This window comes from Bombus terrestris, chromosome 11 (genome assembly GCF_910591885.1).
Source record: "Bombus terrestris chromosome 11, iyBomTerr1.2, whole genome shotgun sequence".
NCBI lineage: Eukaryota > Metazoa > Arthropoda > Insecta > Hymenoptera > Apidae > Bombus > Bombus terrestris.
The window spans coordinates 5,660,143-5,681,339 of NC_063279.1; the positions used below are offsets into that span (position 1 = coordinate 5,660,143).

The 21,197-nt window shown below is 32.3% G+C and overlaps 1 protein-coding gene and 1 long non-coding RNA gene across 2 annotated transcripts; one reads left to right on the top strand and one right to left on the bottom strand.

Annotated features, from left to right (window-relative positions):
• Positions 1–11,476: 11,476 nt before the first annotated feature.
• Positions 11,477–18,262, bottom strand: LOC100645133 (signal transducing adapter molecule 1). Its single transcript, XM_003398785.4, has 10 exons — positions 18,036–18,262; positions 17,139–17,299; positions 16,825–17,070; positions 16,458–16,533; positions 16,169–16,378; positions 15,925–16,044; positions 15,666–15,854; positions 14,779–15,005; positions 14,457–14,695; positions 11,477–14,145 (listed from the first exon to the last, which is right to left on the bottom strand). The coding sequence occupies exons 1-10, from the start codon at positions 18,076–18,078 to the stop codon at positions 14,031–14,033; spliced, it is 1,626 nt and encodes a 541-aa protein (XP_003398833.1). The 5' UTR covers positions 18,079–18,262; the 3' UTR covers positions 11,477–14,030.
• Positions 18,263–19,235: 973 nt separating this feature from the next.
• On the top strand, positions 19,236–21,112 carry LOC125386048. Its single transcript, XR_007225875.1, has 3 exons — positions 19,236–19,276; positions 19,413–20,932; positions 21,028–21,112. It is a non-coding gene; the product is annotated as an uncharacterized LOC125386048 (long non-coding RNA).
• The last annotated feature ends 85 nt before the right edge of the window (positions 21,113–21,197 follow it).

Here is a 21,197-nt window from a genome sequence, read left to right on the forward strand (position 1 = left end):
TCGAAGAATGTTGAAATGTTGAAAAAACATGTAGGAAGCAATGAATAATAGATGATTTGGATACTTGACAATTTACGGATATTTATGTAACACAGCACACCTTTTTGTCCATTCAGGAAAAAGTATTGTGTAAATTTTCCCAAATTTTCTTTGCTTTACAACTGAAATTTCTAAAATGATTTTAACATAGCTAGATATATATAGGTTTCTTCTTTTATTTAACATCTCTGCGATGAATAATAAAATAGAACCATATTAGTCTTATGTAAGATTGGATCTGATTATTTCTTTTGTTGAATATCAATCTCAAAGAAGAGAAACATTAACGTCATTTGCATAAGAAAGAAATATTCTGGAATTATTATACTATCGAAATTTTATTCTAATTACATGAAATTTTACTCATCTTTCGGTAGTTTTCTTTGTACTTTTTCCATGAAGTTACTTACATGGAAATGATCACTTTAATTATGGAGATGCGTTAAAATTAATGTTTGTTGCGTGACTGTGGCGATCGTTACATAACGCTGCATAAAAAATCGTATTGCCATTTTAATCGATACTATATATATTCTTTTTGAAATTCACAAAATTTATGCCTTCGATTCTCCACGTGGGAAGTTCTTTATGATATTGTACTTGAATTTTATCGCGACATTCGTGAAATACAAGAGCGTTTCACCTCCACAAATTAAAGCTTTTGCAAATCAGAGGAATTAATGTTTATATTATGCATCGAAGATTTAAAGATTTCAAAATAAATAATATAAGATAAAAAAAATATATTTTGCATTATACATATACATATATAATATAAATGAAATTAAACTTTTCTGTTTGTGTTCGTATGTTTATATATATATATATATTTTAATATACAATATCATTTAATATTTCGAAATTCTTTTTCAATATTTCTAAAAAATCCCAAACGTTACAAATATATCTTACGCCATCAACTGGCTTCTACATTTACGTATATTTTAAGAACGTCATGTTATCAAATTTGCAATAAATTCATGACATAATATGCCATAAACATCCTCCTTTGCTGGTTACAGTAAATTCAATGCAAAATCTGTCGTACAATTTTCGTACGCTTTTCATTATGTAACAAATGACACGCTTCGTATCGATGGTCATCCTTGCACAGAATAAATGGAAGCCGATTAATGAAAAAACGACAGAAGAAAGGAAAGGGAAAGAGATGATAGATACAAAACGCACGTAATTTGTTACGTAACGTAACGAACCAGATGTTCGTAATTCCGCGAGGATCTCATCATCTTCTCTTGGAGAGGAATAAAATGGAAAAGGTCACTTTTGATCTTGATCGGCTATATGCGAATTTCAGAAAGACTGGACATTGCGTCTACGTGTTTTGTTCCCTGCTCTCTTCGGCCTTCTTTATCGGTGACCTTGAGGATGCACCGCCTCGTTAACTTTCACCGTAGTAATCGAAGATACCGACGAGAACAGGATGGTAGTCAATGTCACCTGTGATTCAATTATATTATAGTACGGTATATTTATTATGTTTTGTTTATTCATCGAGAACCATTGATCGAGAACCATTGATCGAGAACACAGTTTGGATGAACATAGTATTTGATGACCATAGGGGAATGACATGATCTTTATAAAGGATATTATAGAGTAACAATTAAAAATTTTGACTGTAAAATTTTTTAATTTCGATACACCGTCAATTAATCTTGTATTAGCGATATTAATATGTATACTTATATTCGTTTGGTTTCTGAATTTGGATTTCACGTAAACATTAATGATCTTCAGGCTAATTGTACGATTGGTTTTATATAATACTTCGTAGGTGTATCGTTTATTTTTACAAGACTTACATGTATCTTTAGGCTAAAGAAATCGTACGATGAATAATACAATTAACAATAAGCAGAAATGGATTTATCATACTTTGTTATCTTTATAATCTTTATCTATAACGTTGGTAGTTATCCATTGATCATATTGGGTTTTCCCAGATAAAAAGAATAACCATTTATGTAATTTGAATTATTCGTTCTCACGTTAAGAAGATCAAGCTATTCTCCATACCATATCATATACGTATGAGGCTATTATCGAACAACAGTTTGATTATTTAGTCATTTACGCAGAAGTATGCTGCACGCGTATTTAAAGACGTTTAAACGCACATTTGCAGTCATTGAACGCATCAGGATACGTGTCAATCACGTCAGATGCTTTATGAACCATACTTAAATAATGTAAAACGATAAAACTGGCTATTCTTAGACATAGTACGCTGGAACGCCTATTATCGCGACAAGGAAAAGAAGCTTTTGCTTCCATAATTTCTTTTCTCGTCATTCTTTTGTTATACGTAAAATTTTAAGTCACTAAACAATCTTTTGTTTTTCAAAATGTAGGTGCATTTTTGAACAAAAGAGAAGGATGTTTTAAGAGACGTTAATGAAAATAAATTATGATAAATAGAAAGAGAAATGGCATTTCAAACGAAAGTTATTCTACCGTTGTTTGTCTTTTGGTTCAAATAGGAAAAGCAAAGGAAATAGATACGTGGGTTTCACATGAGTTAAGCGATCTATAGGAGCTCAGACTTAGCGGGTATAATCATTCGATGAAATAAATGGGATCTATTTATAAAAGGTACCGTCTCTAGTATAACAGTGAATCTTATGTCACGAGATAAAACTTCCTGAATCGAATGATTTAACAAAGATACATATTAAATTAAAACCACCGTTCCTCGTCAAAACAAACACGTAGTTAACATTGAATGATCATCTACGCAACTTATCGATTGCAATTTTCTACAACTTGAAACTACTGCAGTTGCTATAGAGAATGAGTTTGTTGGTAAACAAATGACAACTAATTTTGTGACACGACAATACAGTTATCATTTGAGAGAATAAATTTTTAATTGAATAATTTCCTAATGACAAACAATCGACGTGTACGGAAGAGAAAGGCAAATTTTCTATTGGAGTTTGCAATAACAACGCTCTGTTCACGAATACGTGGAAATGTTGTGATCACCGATTGATGTAACGTTTTCATCGTAGAATCGGTAATTCCTCGAACACTTGTTACTCACCGATACGTGCTCTTAATACCTGCAAAGGGAAACTTTCAATTTCGTGTTTGAAATCCATAAATTCACTTTGGTTCGTCCTGGAAAATGCCGATTGCTGTTCTTGAATTCGAATCTCGCTTTCCCGAATGAATTAAAGACCGTGGAATCGAGATAATTCTTTATTTCCAAATTTTCCCCAAAGCCCGAATTAAACAAAAATAATACAAAACAAGTACGGTCATCGAACGTTTATTATCTTTTTTTAATATTAGTATTTTAAAACGACTAAAAATAATCTATGCAACCTGACAAACGTAGCATCTACATGTCAGACTCGAAATATGCGGTTTGAGACTTAACGATAAGGGTCGTCGAATAATAAATAATTAATTATCGTTGGCGATCCTTGAATTTAGTTGCTTCGAACGACCGGTTTTGTTCGCGTTCGCGACGAATGATAAACGAGCGAAGTAACGTTTAAAACTTCGGTAAACAGCATCACGAGATCGTCTCAATTGTCGCCGGGGAGAAAGGCCGCCTTAAGGTCGCACGAAATTACGAAATTCCAGAAAGCATTTGTTTCCGACCCTTAAATGTCGCCTGTACTTCATTTAGATTAGGTACGTAGCCGACAGGGAACATCCTTTTACGCTTCATGTCCTTGCATGCTTGTGATTTACGCCATTTAATGGACAGTCATGACGCGCTGGCTTAAATAACTTCGCGAACACGATAAACTTGAAATTTTTCAAATGTGTCCGCTCCTTCATCGGATAATTATCGAATACATTGACTGTGATTTATCTTCTATAGTATTCTATAGTATAGTATTAGCGATTGATGTATTTGCGTTGACTTACAACTTCGGTTCAGTGATTGTCACGTTAATAGTAAAGTTGAAATAGTTGAGTGCCTTTTGAATGTATCTGGTTTTGCAACCAATGCTCAATCCTTCTCTATTCTCTCGTATTTAATTTTTCAATAAAATGATAACTAATAATAGCGATTAAAAGTCAGTAGTGCAATTCTGAAATGCGTCTGTCAGAATTAATTTTAATTAATTTTAATAATCGTAGAAATAAGATGCCAGTAAGTTGCTCGAGCATATTTGTTCTAAAGGTGGATTATTATATTTCCTGCTTGTATTATCTATCATTATGAAATCTTATCTTGAAATTATTTAGAAATCTTTTTAACAATTGTCGCTTAAGAGTCATACTATTACAGTTGTCCTAAGATCATCGTTAAGTACCTGACGGTGACTGGTTTTTTCAATAAAACGTAGATGTTGTCACATTAGGATAAAACTAAATTTCTGCAGAAAAATTACATAAATGGGGAAAGCAACCGAAGAACGAAGCAGTCGAAGGTAGTAATTAAAACTTCATCATCATCATCATTATGAGCAATCTCTATTTAAAAGGTGAATTCAAAATGCTCGTAACAGTGTCCAATTCAATTAATCATTTTCTCCGTTTTCAATAGTTTTTAGCCTCCGTCTTGACGAAGAGATTACAAATAAAGATAACAAAGTAAAAACACCGAAAAAAAAGAAGTAAAATTTTGTATCTAAATTTTTTTGGCGAGAAGATGCAAAGGAAATAAAATGTGTAAAAGGAGCAAAATTTGCATATATTATGTAAACAGGAAAATTATCATTTATTTTCAATTTATATTGAAAGAAACATAATTTAGCATATTTTATTATATTAATTTATAATTTCTAAAGTTACGTTCGTCTGTCATTCGATGTCAAATACATTATCGTCTGTCTCTTCTTTCTTTTTTTAGATGAAATATGTAGTGAAGTTGCGTATCTAAAACAATAAACATTGTCTCGAGACAATGGTGTGAATTATTATGCATCTCGATAGCACGATTTCGCCTCGGTACACCAGTTACGAAAGTCAGCGCTACGATGTACGTTTCCTTTTCGCTGCGATCTCTAAAATGACTCGTCTTTCATTGATCTTGCGATTATAAGATATTCGAAATCTAATTTTCTTGCGTAAATGAATCCTTCGGTACAATACACGAAAGGCTTGGCCAATCTAAATATTCGAATGGATTCTGTATTTTTGTTTTGACAATCGATGACGCTTGAAAAATAAATTAGGAGCTTCGTATCTTCAGATATTCAAACGAATACATAGTGCACGTTTTGCAATAATGGCTTGTTTCTACCTTTAAGTTATTATTTTATTTCGAAACTAACACAACTTTTGGCCATTTTATATCACGGTATCTCTACTTAAAAAATTCTGATTTACCAATAGTGAAATACGGAATTAAAAATAATAAATAAGTTTCAAAAATAAGTAAAATAAAAAATAAGTTTCAAGGATAATTTCAGATCAAAGATTCCTCTAATTAAAAAATTGCTTCAATAGACTGACAAAATGTTTTTATCACACGTTCACGCGCATCATTGACGAACACAATAGCGCAAAAAGAACTTTGCTCTTGTGCACTTTGTTAATTATGTCGGATCTTATTAGGTTATTCTCCGTTTCCGTTCTCCAATTATCTAAGCTTCAAACGTTTCACGTTCGAGGATGTATTTCTCACGGAAACGCAATTGCAAGAGAGCCGCTTTGGCGGAGCTACGAGATGATAGATCCTCGAAATTTCTCAATAACCGCCTTTTACTCGAAATTTTTATCGCGCGAGGACGTTCGATTTCCAAACGATCTAATTATAATTTATCTAAAAAAATTTCTTCCCCAAATTGTATTGACCGATAACATAGTAGAATGCCTATTCTATAAATGTTAGAACCTTTATCAATCATATAAAATATGTACAAGATGTTTTGCAGATAGAATTTCTTTGTTACAAATATTCAATCATATCTCTTTGACTTATTTTTGTAAAGGTTTAAAAAAATATTCCTTTAACGAACACCCTAACGAAATAATTAGTAACCGTTTGTCGATTCGATCGATTATATCGAGAGAAGTCAAGGAAGATAAAACACATTGCTGAACATCTCCGCAAGGATCATTTAATTATTCTCCGAGTCTTATAATAGCGCAGCATGTTTTATTTATACAAAATTAAGGATGCTCGTAAAGAATTTTCAAGGGAAATAAGGATTGCTTCTTGCTGTAAATCGAGTTTTTAACGAGAGACGATGCTACTTCCACGAAGCAAGTGATCGCAAGTGATTCAAGGGCAATATGATTTATTAAATGTCACAGGAAATTATATAGTTGGATTTGGTCATCGCGCGTAAAATTATTATATTTGTTATTGCTATTAAAAATATTAAAATTATCGTCCAGATTCATTAGCAGATTTTTATCTGCTGCATAATCTGTGCTTTAACGAACGTGTTGCAGCCTCAGTTTTATGTGGGAGTGGCTATCGTGGCATTCTATTATAATGCATTACTATACGATGCATAGAACATCCGCGATAATCCAGTAGACCGCGGAGATTCGTAAAAGGAGAATATCCTGGAATGCAGAGCATCCTTGATTCACGATTAACCGCAGACATCTGACGAAACTGCAACGATGGATGGACTTGCAAAACAGCATTTAACACGGATGTCGCAACATTGTACGCGCGGATGGGAAGATCGAACGATTACTAGATCGATCTTGAACGATCTTCGAAGGATCGACAAAGTCACAAAGGGATACGTCCATCCTTTTTTATCTTTATATCGATTCCATGGAGAAGTTTCATGAATATACAGTGCGTTTTACAGTTATAAAAGCCTGAAACCTTAAAATTTTCAATCCTTGTACCGGTATAAGGTACAAAATATGAAATCTGATTAGGAACAAATACCGCAGTATTGAATAATTAAATTCATCGAAAACGAGGGAAGATGTATTATTAAGTTACTGTTACAATTCTTTTTCTTTATTTACTTTTTATTTTACTATCAATTCTCGCATTGAGAATTATAAGTAATTTTCTCTGGCGTGGCGCAGTGACATGGCTAATTATTTATAATAAGTTAATACTTATTATAGACAAGTATAATTTATAAATAATTATTATAGATAAGTAAATATTACTTAATCTTAATATCAAATTAAATCTTGTACTTAGGTCTAACAGGTAGTGCTTGTTTAGCCTGCGGATCTGGTCCGACGTGTTAAGTAATTTAGGAGTTAATTAGGGGATTTCGATGTTTGATGGCTCTTTTGCTATATCTATTGCTATATTTTGATATTTCTTCTTTGACTGCGGGTATCTTGAGGTCGCAATGTATTGCTCCGTTGGTGACATACCAGGGTGCATTTATTAGGGATCTTAGCGTTTTCGATTGGAAGCGTCGAAGTATTTCAATATTGGAATTACTCGCTGTTCCCCATAGTTGGATTCCGTAGGTCCAAACAGGTTTTATTACGGTCTTATAGAGCGTAATTTTGTTCTGCGTGCTTAGGTTGGAGCGACGGCCAATGAGCCAATAAAATTTTTTAAGTTTGTCCTTGAGTTGCTTCGATTTGTCTGTGATGTGTTGTTTCCACGTTAATCTCCTGTCCAGAGTCATTCCCAGGTATTTGACTGTGTCCTTGTTAGGAATTGTTGTATTGTTAATGGTAACCTGAGGGCAGGTTTGTTTTCGCAGCATGAATGTTACATGGGTGGATCTGTTTTCGTTAATTATGAAGCCCCATTTATGAAACCACTTTTCCATAGAGTCGAGACATCGCTGGAGAGTGGATGAAGCAATTATCGGGTCTGCGTGGGAAGTTAATAGCGCTGTGTCGTCAGAAAATGTTGCTATAGTTATTTCTGTTGATATTGGTAAATCGGCAATGTAGATGGAGAACACCAGGGGTCCGAGGACGCTACCTTGTGGTATGCCAGCTTCTATCGGAAACGTTGTGGTAGTGGCGTCTAAATATTTAACAAAGAATTGTCTTTCGGTTAGGTAGGACTCTAGGATGGAGTAGTAGGTGTGTGGTAGGATTTTTTTAAGTTTGTATAAAAGCCCTTCGTGCTATACTCTGTCGAATGCCTGTTGAATGTCAAGGAATACCGCTGGGCAATATTTTTTCTTTTCTAGGCTTTGGTTGATGTGCGTTATGCGATGGATTTGCTCTGTTGTGGAATATTGCTTCCGAAAACCGGATTGATGATCTGGCGGTGTTTTCAAATCCTCTAGGAGAGGAAGAAATCGACTCGTTAACATCTTCTCAAATATTAGGTCATCCCATAAGTTCGTTCCGTTTTTCGAGCGGTTATATATGTTAAGATCGTTTACGTACCTTTCAGTTTCGTGAAAAAATGTAATCCCCCTCTCGTTCTACAACCTCTTCCCATTTTTCAAGTGCATTGGTCCCTTATCGCCGTATGTTCATAAATCGACACATGAAATGAATACACAAAAGTCGGCACGAACTTATGGGATGACCTAATAGCTTTGTCAAAGTAGGTAGAAGACTAATTGGGCGATAGGAGCTAGTTTCGTATATTGGTTTTCCGGGACTGTTACAATTTAATTCTATTTCATCTTGTATTTAATTTTTATATAGCAAAAAACATACTATATGTAAATGTGCTGATTTCATAATTTTTCAGACAAAGATAAACTTGTATAGTTGTTCTTTCTTCCAGTGGGTACGATCTATCCTTTCTTGAGAAAATATCGTATCTTATACGTTTTCCTCTACAGGAGGGCGAATATTAGATATTTCCATTTTGTATCATTTGTTTTTTATTCGTATCGTTGGCCTCGAAAAATTAGGTCAAAACTTGTCACCATACTATATCAGGACAGAAGATGCAAAAATTTATCCTGCAAGGACAAGAAATAATTATATAATTGAGATAATTATTCCGAAGATCAGTATCACGCGATCGTTGATAAAGGTCTTTGTGAAAGATGTGGCACGATCTGAATTGTATAAAAAATGTAAATAGAAATTTCTTCCATTTCTTCAACCAGATAACTATTCAATAACTTAAAGATTACTATTAAGTAACTTATCGTTAGTAAAGAAAAAAAAATGAAATATTTAGAAAGAGATTACCAGAATAGGCAAAGCTGATTTCTCTGAAAGATAGAAGTAACACGAGGTCAACGATCGTTATTTAATGATTGTCCTATTTGACGCGCCACATCTTTGACCTTGTTGCTCGAAAGGTAGGAAAAAGATTTCTGTTAATTCATTTGGGATTATCTGCAATTTGTACAAGCTCGTTAAAGTTGTTGATTCGTAAAATTCTTCTTAATTATTATAGGATTATCTGTATATAGTGAAAGGGATGAGTATGGACCTAAAATTAACTTGCTTCAAACGAGTCATGAGTTCATCGTACGTGTTGTTTAATCTCCGCATTGAAACTTACTGTTAGTTTAAAGATAGTATTTTGCAATCTTATCCAGAAATTTACTGAACGAATTAGAAATTATCGAAGATGTCATATATATTTCTATATATTTATTTTGAATTTTAATTAAATGTGATGTCAATTATACATATCATTATATATAATGAAATATGGAGAAGTAAAAGTTGAAACTTTTATACTTTTCTATATAAGTACTGGTTGCACACTCTTTTGCAATCTCAGACTAAAGCATTAAAAAATATTAAACAAAAATAAGAACTATTAATTTTCGTATGACATTTTTATAAAAAAAACTGTGTTTGTAAATCAAGTCAAATGGAATTTTGCAAAACCTGGATAAACAGAAGATTTATTCAAGAAGAAATAGGATTCAAAAATCTTAATATTTATGGTAATATACCTTCCCTTGACATTTTAACTTAATGGAACAAAATAAGAAAAACACGCGCATATTCGTGACCATATGCAAAAGATGTTCGATTTTAGAGAACGTTATATACAAGGTGTCTCATAGGTTTCAATAATGTCAGAAATGATAATCTAATAATTTTCTACAAAGTCATTAAACCGAATATAATAAAGATAATCAGTTCCGTGTTACGAAGCCTTTGTAGATATGTTGTTTTGCTTTTTTCTTTTTTAATTAAATGAATACAAAACTGAAGGAAATAGAATGTTAATGTCAAGGTTGTTTTGTTCATTGTCGATGTAAGATTGCCATTGTCAAGGAAGACGACTCATTATTCTATCGATCTTTGGCTAGATTAACAGTTATGAGGATTCCACGATCAATTATTAATGCATTTATTAATATCCTGGTTCGCTACATTGCAGAAAATCATTATTGTGGCAATAAGGTAGAAAAACAGTTGTCTGGAAGATTAATTTTCTGTAATCAAATTATCATAAGCTTTGTAAACAATAACTATTTTTGGATGTAATAGTAGATTATAATCATTATTGTATTTAATTGTCTACCCAATATGACTTGAAAGATATACACTTCGCTTTTGTTTCTATTATCTCTTATTAGTATATTATACCAAAACCGAATCTCTTCATATTTCTAAATTTCGAATTAAGTTGAAAAGGCCTATAACGAATCCTATAATCTATTTCTCATAAAGAAAATTTTTAAGTTGCATATCGTATAGGAAGTTAATTATAATCTATATAATGTAACATTGCGTCTAAAAATATTTATTATATAGAAAATTTTTCACAATAATATGATTACACAAAATTAATATTTGACATAACTTTCTGTATCGACTATATTTGAAAACAATTCTCAAATTGCTATGATAAATAGAAACGACCATCTTCGTCGCTATTCTTTTAGTTATATTAAGGTGTTCCGTTTCAGTAGATTCCGGTCTTTTAAATGTTGTCAGCTTTTCATAGAAATGTAAGGAGCGATGATTTACGACGATGACGGCACTGTAAAATGATACCTTTTTACGATAAATCCACCACTACGTCGACCATAAATCTTGAGTAATGAGTGGATCGTGCGCGAAAAACACGGTGCTGGATAACTGTGTTCAGAGAAGATGACGAGATTTCGAACAATTCTTGGGAATCGCAATTATTGTGAGATTCGATCGTGGTAAGAGCGTTCAGAAGGTCGATAGAGCATGGACGCACCAAGAAGGGAAGATGGTAAACGGTATGAAAGAAATAGAACAAGAGAAGAAAGAATAAAGGAGTAAGCTTTAAAGAAATCTTTGCAAAAATACAAAGGCAAAATGTTGACACACTGCACAATACATAATAGTACAATATAAAACAATATACACTGAATAAATATTATACTTCTTTTTTCAAAACCATTTTGATAGTATTTATGAATCTATGAGTTTCTATCAAGCAAGGTTTTCTTCAAACATCTAACTGCGAACGTTTGATCGTTTCCTGTCAAATCCCGCAGAGTAAAAAGTAAAACACGTGATCTTTCTATTTACGTAAATGTCATGAGCAATCTTGAATCGATTTTATTAGGACATTGTGTATATAAGGTGATAGAAAAGAAGAGGGATCTAAGATTTCAAAGACTTATAAATATTAGTGTCAGAGTAAATTATTCAAATCCAAACGTATCATTTATTTTCCTTATGCATGACTTATTTTGTACATTAGACGATGTCCAAACTAGATGATTCAAGATAATTTTTTTTGAAATACTAAAAAAAACTAACCGTTATATTACAGACTTCGAACGATACGATTCACAAAAATATAACAAAGGAATTCAGCATCACTTACGTAAATAATGAAAGTTTAATGGCAACGTAACATGTACAATGTAAATTACATCTATTTTTCTTTTTTCTTTTTTAATAAGACCTATTCCTCTATTACTTTCTATGTCTCTTTTTTCTCTCTCACTCGCTCTCTTTTTTTCTCTAGGTACATATACAAAGTACAGTATACGTTTTTCTCCTCTTCCTTAGTCTTCTTTCTTTCGCTCAATACATCTGTATGTGACTTAGCTTCTTTTTACTGACATTGCTTTACAAGATTTTTACATGATTTTATTTCATTTTTTTGTTCTTTCTACACGTTATCGACGCAGTTTATTCCGTTTCTTTTAAATTTCTACGTCGCCCAAGTATATATTGCACTATCGTATCAATGCGCCCTGTCTTTTCTGAGAAACATTAAGGGGCTTACTCAGTGTCTCGAATGAAACTTGAAAAATGATAAAAAAATGCATACTTGAACCTAATGAAAACTTAGAATCTAAGAGTCTAAATGATTGTACATTTTATAAGAATGTTTATATATATGCTTATTACAATGTTCATTGAATGGAAAGATGTCATACTTTACAATGATGTACTTTACAATATTTTCGTTAGAAGAAATTCTTTACATACGTTTAATTTTCAATTCGAGTTACAAAGCAACCCCTTTAAGTTATATTAAATTTGAGATTGTTTTCAGCTTTGAATCAAATTCTTTCAAACTTATTAACAATCTATTTTTAGACTTGTGTATGTAGATATTTATTGCTTATTAATTACTAAGAAATTATAACAAAGTAACTTATATAAAGAGAAGTTAAATTGAAAGTATAATATATATATAAAAAAAGAAACACTTTAATTTAACTATTTTAATTAGTTCATAGGAAATATAAGCTATTTCAAATCAAATAAGAGTGATAATTAGTATACAGATTTCAAATACAGGATTATATACATTTTACTATTAGACTTAACGTAATGTAAGAAATTCATATGAATGAAGTATCTTTTTTATTGTATGTTTCATATATGCAAAAAGTAATTTTCATAATCTATTGGGTTTATTACTTTCCTTGCTCATTTTTGTACTTCAACAAATCTGAAATTACAGTCTAACAGTGATTCACTCACTGACCTACTAAAACTTTCTCTTGGCCTATAAATTGGTACTAATATCATGTTTTAACTTCGAAATATAAACTTCATTTACAAATATCTTAAAAATAAAGGCCTATTAAAGAAATCCTTGAGAATCGCATTATTCTAATTTTAAACCTTTAAATCCTATTTTAATGTAAGTTTAAAAGAATACAGCCGTCTTTTTCCATGTGTCTTTCTCATTTTTCGTTTTTTACTTTAACACAGACAGGGCCGCTTTTACGACGGTATGAACGCAACTATATGCGAGTATTATGCATTAACAATTCATAAAAAGTTTCTCGCAGATTTCTCGATAAGCAATTAATAGGAAATATGTTTTATTATACACAGTGGACAGACTAGACCAAGTTCAAACGTCTTGTCGTGATAATTGTTCTTAAATTTATATGTACCTCGACAATATTTAATTCGAGATGCCTCTTTCAAAGCTACTATGATCTTTTACCTCTTTCTTTTTCTTTCTGTATTTCTTTTTTTATCTAAGAAAAGAATTTTCATATCTTAACAATCGTATTTCAAGGACCTTTTATAGTTGTTAATAATGAATGATAGTAAAAAACTATAAAATACGGTAGTTCTTTCGATTACAGTCTCCACCAGTTTGTCGTGTACAGTTTTTGTGTACTAGCGTAATTATACGTCAAACGGCGGTACAGTTTTCTTCAGAACTTATTACAAATATACGATAAACTTTATACAACATATTATAAATAAGTATAATAAAATTGTTACGCGATATAATTTCGACATATGATTAAAAACAATATATCAATATTTATAAATCGTTGATTTTATATTTCAGTATTTTTTTCTTTTTTTCTGACTTTTTCCGTGCATTATTTTTCACTTCAACACTTTGAATATAACGAGGTCGTTACAGTTGAAATGCGAAACGAAATAGCGGTCGCTAACGAATCAAAGGAATGTGTTAATTGAAATTGAATCAATGACTGATACAAACGCTTTTTAAGAAGAATATATACCATAACGGTAATCAAACGTTAATAAAATAATTCGCATTTCGCTTAATGCATTTTTTAATTATTTTGTCGTGTATGTGCCTGTAATAAGCTTACACGGTAAGTTTCGAATGCAAAACTTCCATCAAAAACCCAGTATCTTTGGCTACTTCGGGTATGTTTATTTAAATAATTATAATATAGTGATATTGTATAGCTTGAGTTACAGTACAGGGTGAATTTGAAACATGTAGCATCCCTTTACATCATGTGTTGCCCATTTGGTGGAGCATATTGAGGTTGTTGGCTTACCGGATGTCCTGTTGGTCCTGGTGGACCATATGGTCCTGGCATAGTACCAGTTTGAGGTGGATATCTGTTGTATATCATTAAATACTTCTTTGTCAACTTTTCCTTTTTAACGTATATTTTCATTAATCCCTTAAATGACCGGTTTATAACAATCACAAATCAATGTGACTTTTTCATATTATACTAATAGAAAGAAGTAATTTTTAGTCACAAAAGGGATTAAATATCATATTAATCTCTTCTTTATAAAGCTATTAAAGACCTATATTATTAAACTATTTACATGTACTCATATATGTACATATTACCTCCAAATAAATATATTATAAGCGGAATTATCAAAAAAACTTATATCATGTGTATATCAACACATACCCTTGATGTGAATAAGGTACATTGCTTTGCTCTGGCACAGGTGGTCCATGAGGATGTCCTCCTGGTGGGTGCTGATGCGAACCTGCTGGTTGCACGTGAAAATGTTGTGGTAATGTCATGTTTGGCATGCTTGCAGGACCCATATATTCATTAGGTGGCATAGTCGCATTATATGGCCCAGGTGGACCACCTCCAACAGGAAAGGAAGTTTGATGAGGTGGAGGTACTCCATTAAATATCTAAGAAATTCAAACATTTCATTTTAACTTAAATAAGAATATCATTTATTGAAAAGAAATTTAAATATATATTAAATTCTTACATGTGGAGGTGGTGGTCCCTGATTTTGAAACTGGTAAGGGTTTATGTGAGGTGGCATCTTAGGTAGGGTATAATTTGATGGTGTAGGAGGTGGTGGTTCTCGCATCAATGTATGATACAAATTAAGAGCATCCACCAGATCAGAACTTAACTGAGTTAGCTGTGCATGCCTCCTGTCTACTTTTTCTAAAGCTGCATCTATCAACGGTCCCATAGCAGTAACTTGTTCTAAAATTGTTATAAAATTAATAGTTAATATAAGTAATGATACAAAATAATGTATTGTAGTATCGTGGACAGATTGCCCAAGAAATATCGGGTGAACTATAAATGTTGCGAGAAAGCCTAAGTGCCGACAGGCCGAAAGAGTTGGGAAACTTCAATGAGTCAAGCGGCCCATCAATGTGTCGTCAGTCCTTCAGTCGAATAGTGACGCGGAAGAAGACGTACGTGATCATGATCGCGGTTGGTTATAGAACACGTACGTGGTGAGGGTATGTGGAAAGACAAAGGGATGCTTAAGGGAGAAAGACGAATTAATCGGTAGTCGTTAACTGAGAGTCGAGTTGTGAGGAGTCAAGAGTTGAGTCGAGAGAGAGTTGCCAATTTGTTATGAGTTGTTAATTAACAGTTGTGAGTTGTGAATTATCCATTTAGTTATCTTAGTTATAACACATTACTATATTTAGTTCACGTTAAATAACCATTGTTTCCTGTTTAATCCATTGTAAATAAATCTATCAATATCATATATCAATAATATCATATATCTATAATATCATCTATCAATAAACTTATCATATAGGATAGAAATCATTGGAAATCCCAATTTCTAATATTTCTGAATAAATAAATCCTATAGTACAATATATGATACAAATACAGTACCTTCCAAATCAATCATTTCTTGCGGATCCGAATTATCACATTGAGGATCAGCTTCATGTAATAAATGTAACAGTCTGTCCATTTTTCTTTCATCTATTTCAACTTCAACCACTTCTGGTTCTCTCTTTACTGTTTTTACTTCTACCTCTTCAGCAAACTGAACCATTTTTTTGTTACTGTGTTCTAATTCTATATGTGAATTTATATATAGTACTCATTTTTAACTAACACATGAATAATTTAATATTTTATATCTTACTTGTAAACTGTTCAGGCTCCATAGACAAATCTGCAGTAACAAAGTTAGAGGGAAATAATCCTTCTCCATTTTGGTTACTGCCTTTCCACCAGTTTGGATCAGAATCATCCAATATGTTAACTAAAATTCAGTTTATAACAATAATTTCATCATTACACGATAAATTTATTATAGTCACATATTTTTTAGCTGTAATAAAAATATAACTGTTTGAGACTAAATTTTAAAAGAACACAAATCATACTTATTTCTCCTGCAAAAAATGTTAATTCATTATCTTCTGCTGCCTCAAAATCATACAGAGCACGGACTTTCCTGCCTTCGGAATTGCTGGAGGCACCAAGTGCAGAACTTACATTAGGGTATAAACTAGTATATTTATTAGATGCTGGTGAGCTATGTGAAGAGGATGCTTGACTATGAGCTTTACTTTCCTTAAGAGAAAGTTCTATGGCTAGAATGGAAAGTAATTAATTTAATTTTACAGTTCTAGGAGAAATGACATTAAATATTCTTTAAAAATTTGAAGGTACCTTTTGCAATGTCTTCCTCTTCTTGTGAATTTGTTACTACATTTGGATCTTTACTTAATACACTTATACGTTTAGGCTAAAAAAAAAAAAAAAAAAAAAAAAAAAAATTGATATACTGAATACAACAATTATTTATGGTTATAGTTATTTGATGCATATGAAATAGTCTATCAATTTATACAAATAATTCCATGTGGTTCAATGGAATAATTATTCTCTTGATGAATGATTGCAGGAAAAACACAACAGAACGTCAATAAATGATAGTCTTATCTTATTAGTATTTAAATAAAAGACTACATTCAACCATATATGTTTCGCAATAAATAAGAATCTTATATGTGAATTCAGATGGAAGGAAACTTACCGTATCTGATGTAGAAGTAAAGTCATGTCCTTCATTTTTAAGTTTATTGTATAAACTTGGAATTAAATTTAACTGGGGATCAGTTTTGAAATCATTTTCAGCCCATTTCTTTAAAAGTACCTTCATTTTTTCAGCAATCTTTGGTTCAGAATGATTAACAAGCTTCCTCAGGTCATTTTCAAATTCTCTTGATGCAATTTCCAGATGAAATGTTTTTCCACAATTGATGACACACACATCTAACAACTAAATCCACATTCAATGAGTATCGGTTACACAATGGTTTAAAGTTACATTTTGAAGGATATACTGACTGTTAACGCTTGCATAACGATGTGTGGATCTGGAGAATATAGTCTTTTAACAATCGACCGTAAACATTCCTTTGCATTTTGGGTAGAAGTTCCTACTTTATCACAAATATCCAACATACTTCCCCATTCTATAGACATATTCTTCTCACTGGTTGCCTTTTCTATTATAAAAAAATTATAAGATTGGCATAAGATATGATAAAGGAAATAGTAATATCAATTTGCTTTATTCCATTCCAATCACAAATTTCCTAATAAAAAGTACTACTGAATATTTAAATTAGGCAATATATATATATATATGATAACTATTCTTTTTGTTCAATGATTTCCTGAAACATATGAACATCATGGAGTACCAATCTCATATATATGTTTATACCAAACACAACTTCCGAACAAATTGAATAAATAATAAAAGGTGTGAGCTCGTATCAGGCTCGTTTCGCGTTGCAAATTAAAGAGAAATCTGGCTCTGTCCGTATATGAATTCCAAAAAGAACAGTTAGCATTCTGGAAATTCCTACGATTTGAACGTCTCGAATATTTCTCTACGCGATTTATGCTTTTATCAGAATGAACGAGCATTTTCGTAGACGTGACGGGAGTAATCGGTCGAGGCGATACAAAAGCGAGGCTGAAGTAATTCGCAAAATCTGATGTCTTAATTAGAGGTCAAATGTCAACAACCGCTTAATGCATCCATCAAACGTGGAATTTTGACGTTGCATAAAAAAAAAAAAAAAAAATGAAAAACCAGATGCAACGTATGCACAGAGAAACAATAGATACGAGCTGTCATAGGATTCAAAATTTGTTTCCTGGGGTTAAAGTAGCCTGATGCAGGAACAATCGTGTTATAAGTGAATTAAGGCTAGGGAGAAGTCTGCCACTCACCAACGTCAGCGTCGAAAGGCGAGGAATTCTGGAAAAGGCCCATTTTCGACGTGGTTTCTTTAATCGATCTATGTTCGACAGTTACGTCCGTTACGCGCTGTCACGGAATTACGTTACGTTCTTCTCTACGCATCCAGCTGATATTTACTTACAAACACGACACCGAATGACTAATAACATTCTAATCTACCATCGAGGGACATCTTTCTTTCGACCTGCCAAAAAACCTCGATACTATCGAATCATCTCGAGCGTAATGTCAAACGGGAGCGGTTTCGCGTCACGAATTACACGATTAATCGATGTGTTCACCGTACGGCCACGGAGAATTCAGATAAACGATTCATGCTTTGAAGGATTAAATATGTATAGCGATTAAAATTACTGATAATTTGCGCAATTCGTTCCTTTTCGACAAAGACATTGAAATGAACATCGACAATCGATACATCGTAAACTATTGCGTCTTACTATCTGCCATCTGGCGAAGAACTTATGAAATTAGTTTATGAAAGTATGATTTACCATATGAGTCCCATTACCATTTTCGTGTTACACGCGACCTTATCATTTCAGTACATATAACATTCCGTGTGTAAAATGTATGTACATTCATACTACATGAATTCAGACACAAGATACATAATAGACGTGACATTGGATATTCGTCGTAGTAGACTAGTGACAGGGATGAGGTACAGACATAGTCAGTGTTTATATAGAAAAAGGTGATCGAATATGACAGAAATTATTACAAAGAAACATTATTTTATTATACACATTATTGTATGCAATTGTATTGTCAAAAATTTCAAACAATGTGATTCATTAATCGTAGAACACATGATCAGACTATGAAATAATGAGTTGCGTTTGATTCCATCGCACTTGCTTCCTCTCTTAAATTCATAAACATCATTTGATTCCTCTTCTTCTTTCACAATGCTGCTATTTGTCTTGTATTGCGCATATTTTTTGAATATATTCTCTCGATATAGGTATCATGTTTGGCGGTAAGAGATATACCGAAGATAACCGAAGTGCACCGAAGTAAATGATGCCGAAGATGATATAGAGTGAAATTGAAATAATTACCGCCATTTTAAAATTTAACTTGATCAATGTTGGAAGAGTAGTGCCATCTTTAGTATCACATATTATTTTGCAAATAGAATAAGTTGGCGCTATTTATAGCGCTAGAATTATATCTTTTATGTTCATAGTTTATTAAAAAGAATGAGGTAAAGTAAAGTATATTAAGAAATTCTAGAAGACACTTGCATCATATTTGAATTTTAAATAACTTTATTATTTATATTTTCAATGAGCCTGGAATATTGTAAATTATGCTTATAAATTGAAAACCTTTTCACACAGATTTTTCATCGAAAGAAGATCGAAGATTCTGTCAAAAGCTGAGTATAGAAAACTTAAAGAATAGAGAGATGCGCGGTTTATTACGAAACGACATCACGAAAGAGTCTCTAGTTCATTGTGGTTTCACGAACAATTTTTGCATTTGTCCCAGGCTTCCAAACCTTGGGAATAAACTGCATCACATAATTTCTGCATAATACACTGACAATCAGGCTGTCATCATGTTTGTCAAATTACAATGAACTGTCATTGTGCTTGTTGAAAATCACCTTGACATTATGCAATAACCATGAATTTTGATGGTTTGGAATTTTATTAGTATTTTGATATCTAGTATCATGAAATTATCATATAACTTTTAATTATATCGATAAGTTTCCTACTCTGCATTGTTATTTACAGAAGCTTCCGGGTGCAGTCCTTGTCCTTTTGGTATCGATTGTATATCCAGGTCGTGAAAGCCTCGAAGATTTCTATCTCCATTCAAATGTTTAAATATCACTTTCACTGTTCGATATGATCAAATGATTTATCTACGTTGAATAAAACAAAGCAATGATTAGCATCTGTATGTTTTGCAGTTCTGACGGAATCTATAATAGAAGCTTCAACGGAAGTGATACGTTGAATCTATTTGAAACATTTGATACTTTCTAAAAGGAACAAAATATAAGAACGATTTCTATCTGTTTAAAATTGTCAGTGGTTTGAAAAATTTGCTATCGTCAATTTATTATTTTATTTATTGCCAAGTTACGGTATATTATCCCCTAAAATTAATGTTTATGTCAAGAGGGATTGTTTTAGATATCCCGTGCTGTTATTAGAATTCGCAAGAGGAGGAAGAATGCCAGAGGAAGTAGTCTATGAACTTACGTTACGTACATGCTTCCGTTATTAGTTGTAAATAACGGGTGAAAGCGCACACGTGTACACGTTTAATTATTGTAGGACAAAAAGCAATTCTGGGGAGCAATTGGCGAAGGAGGATAATCAATAAAGTATTGTTGCGTCTTGACGGTCCCGTAATGGCGGTTATTAAGTTACGGATGAGAAGTAGCAGCTTCCGATGTCGAAGATACACGTAAAGTATTATAGAAAAGTGAGAAACGTTGTAGACGAGAAATTATACAGTAGAATGAAATAATTATAATTATGTTTGAAAGGCAAGGAAAGATAAAAATTAATAATAGTACTTATACTATATGCATATATTAGTAATAGTCCTATAACAGTTTGTAACAATTCTATGTAAAAATATCGTTGTAGTATAGTCGTTGTAGTAAATATCTACAAGAAGGAGAAATTTATGATAAGCATACTTACTTATTTTTCGTGTATATTTTTTACGTATATTTATAATTTTCTTAACTTGTAATTTATGTAAATTTCATGATGCATCGAGATATTATTACAATTACACTACGAATACGAGGACAGAAAATTATCTGGACAATTACCCTGTAAGACAAGGGGAAAATTAAGCAGGCGACACGACAGGCAAAATTGTATTGTTTAAGGTAAATTATGTTACACTGTTTTCTTGCAAACTAGCTACGTCCAGTTGGAAACCTTCCACCTACATTTAACATTGCTTGGTCTTACGAAATGTAAGGTGCTGTGACTTCCATTTTCCGGTTTCCTGCGATGATTTAATTCATAAGACGTCTGTAACAATCGGAACCTGATTCGACGGAAATATGAATAATATTTTAACTGTACGATTTATTAAAACTTAGCATTTCTCTGTTATTAGCGAAGCACTTTTATAATTATATGCGAAGT

What these genes read in the sequence shown, in the direction of transcription:
- LOC100645133 (XM_003398785.4), bottom strand. Translation starts at nt 18,078, where the DNA reads ATGGGCCTTTTCCAGAATTCCTCGCCTTTCGACGCTGACGTTG. An exon ending in AGAGGAAGACATTGCAAAAG is followed by an intron (nt 16,379 to 16,457) that starts GTACCTTCAAAT and finishes TTTCCATTCTAG; the next exon opens with CCATAGAACTTTCTCTTAAG. An exon ending in ATTTTTTGCAGGAGAAATAA is followed by an intron (nt 16,045 to 16,168) that starts GTATGATTTGTG and finishes ACTGAATTTTAG; the next exon opens with TTAACATATTGGATGATTCT.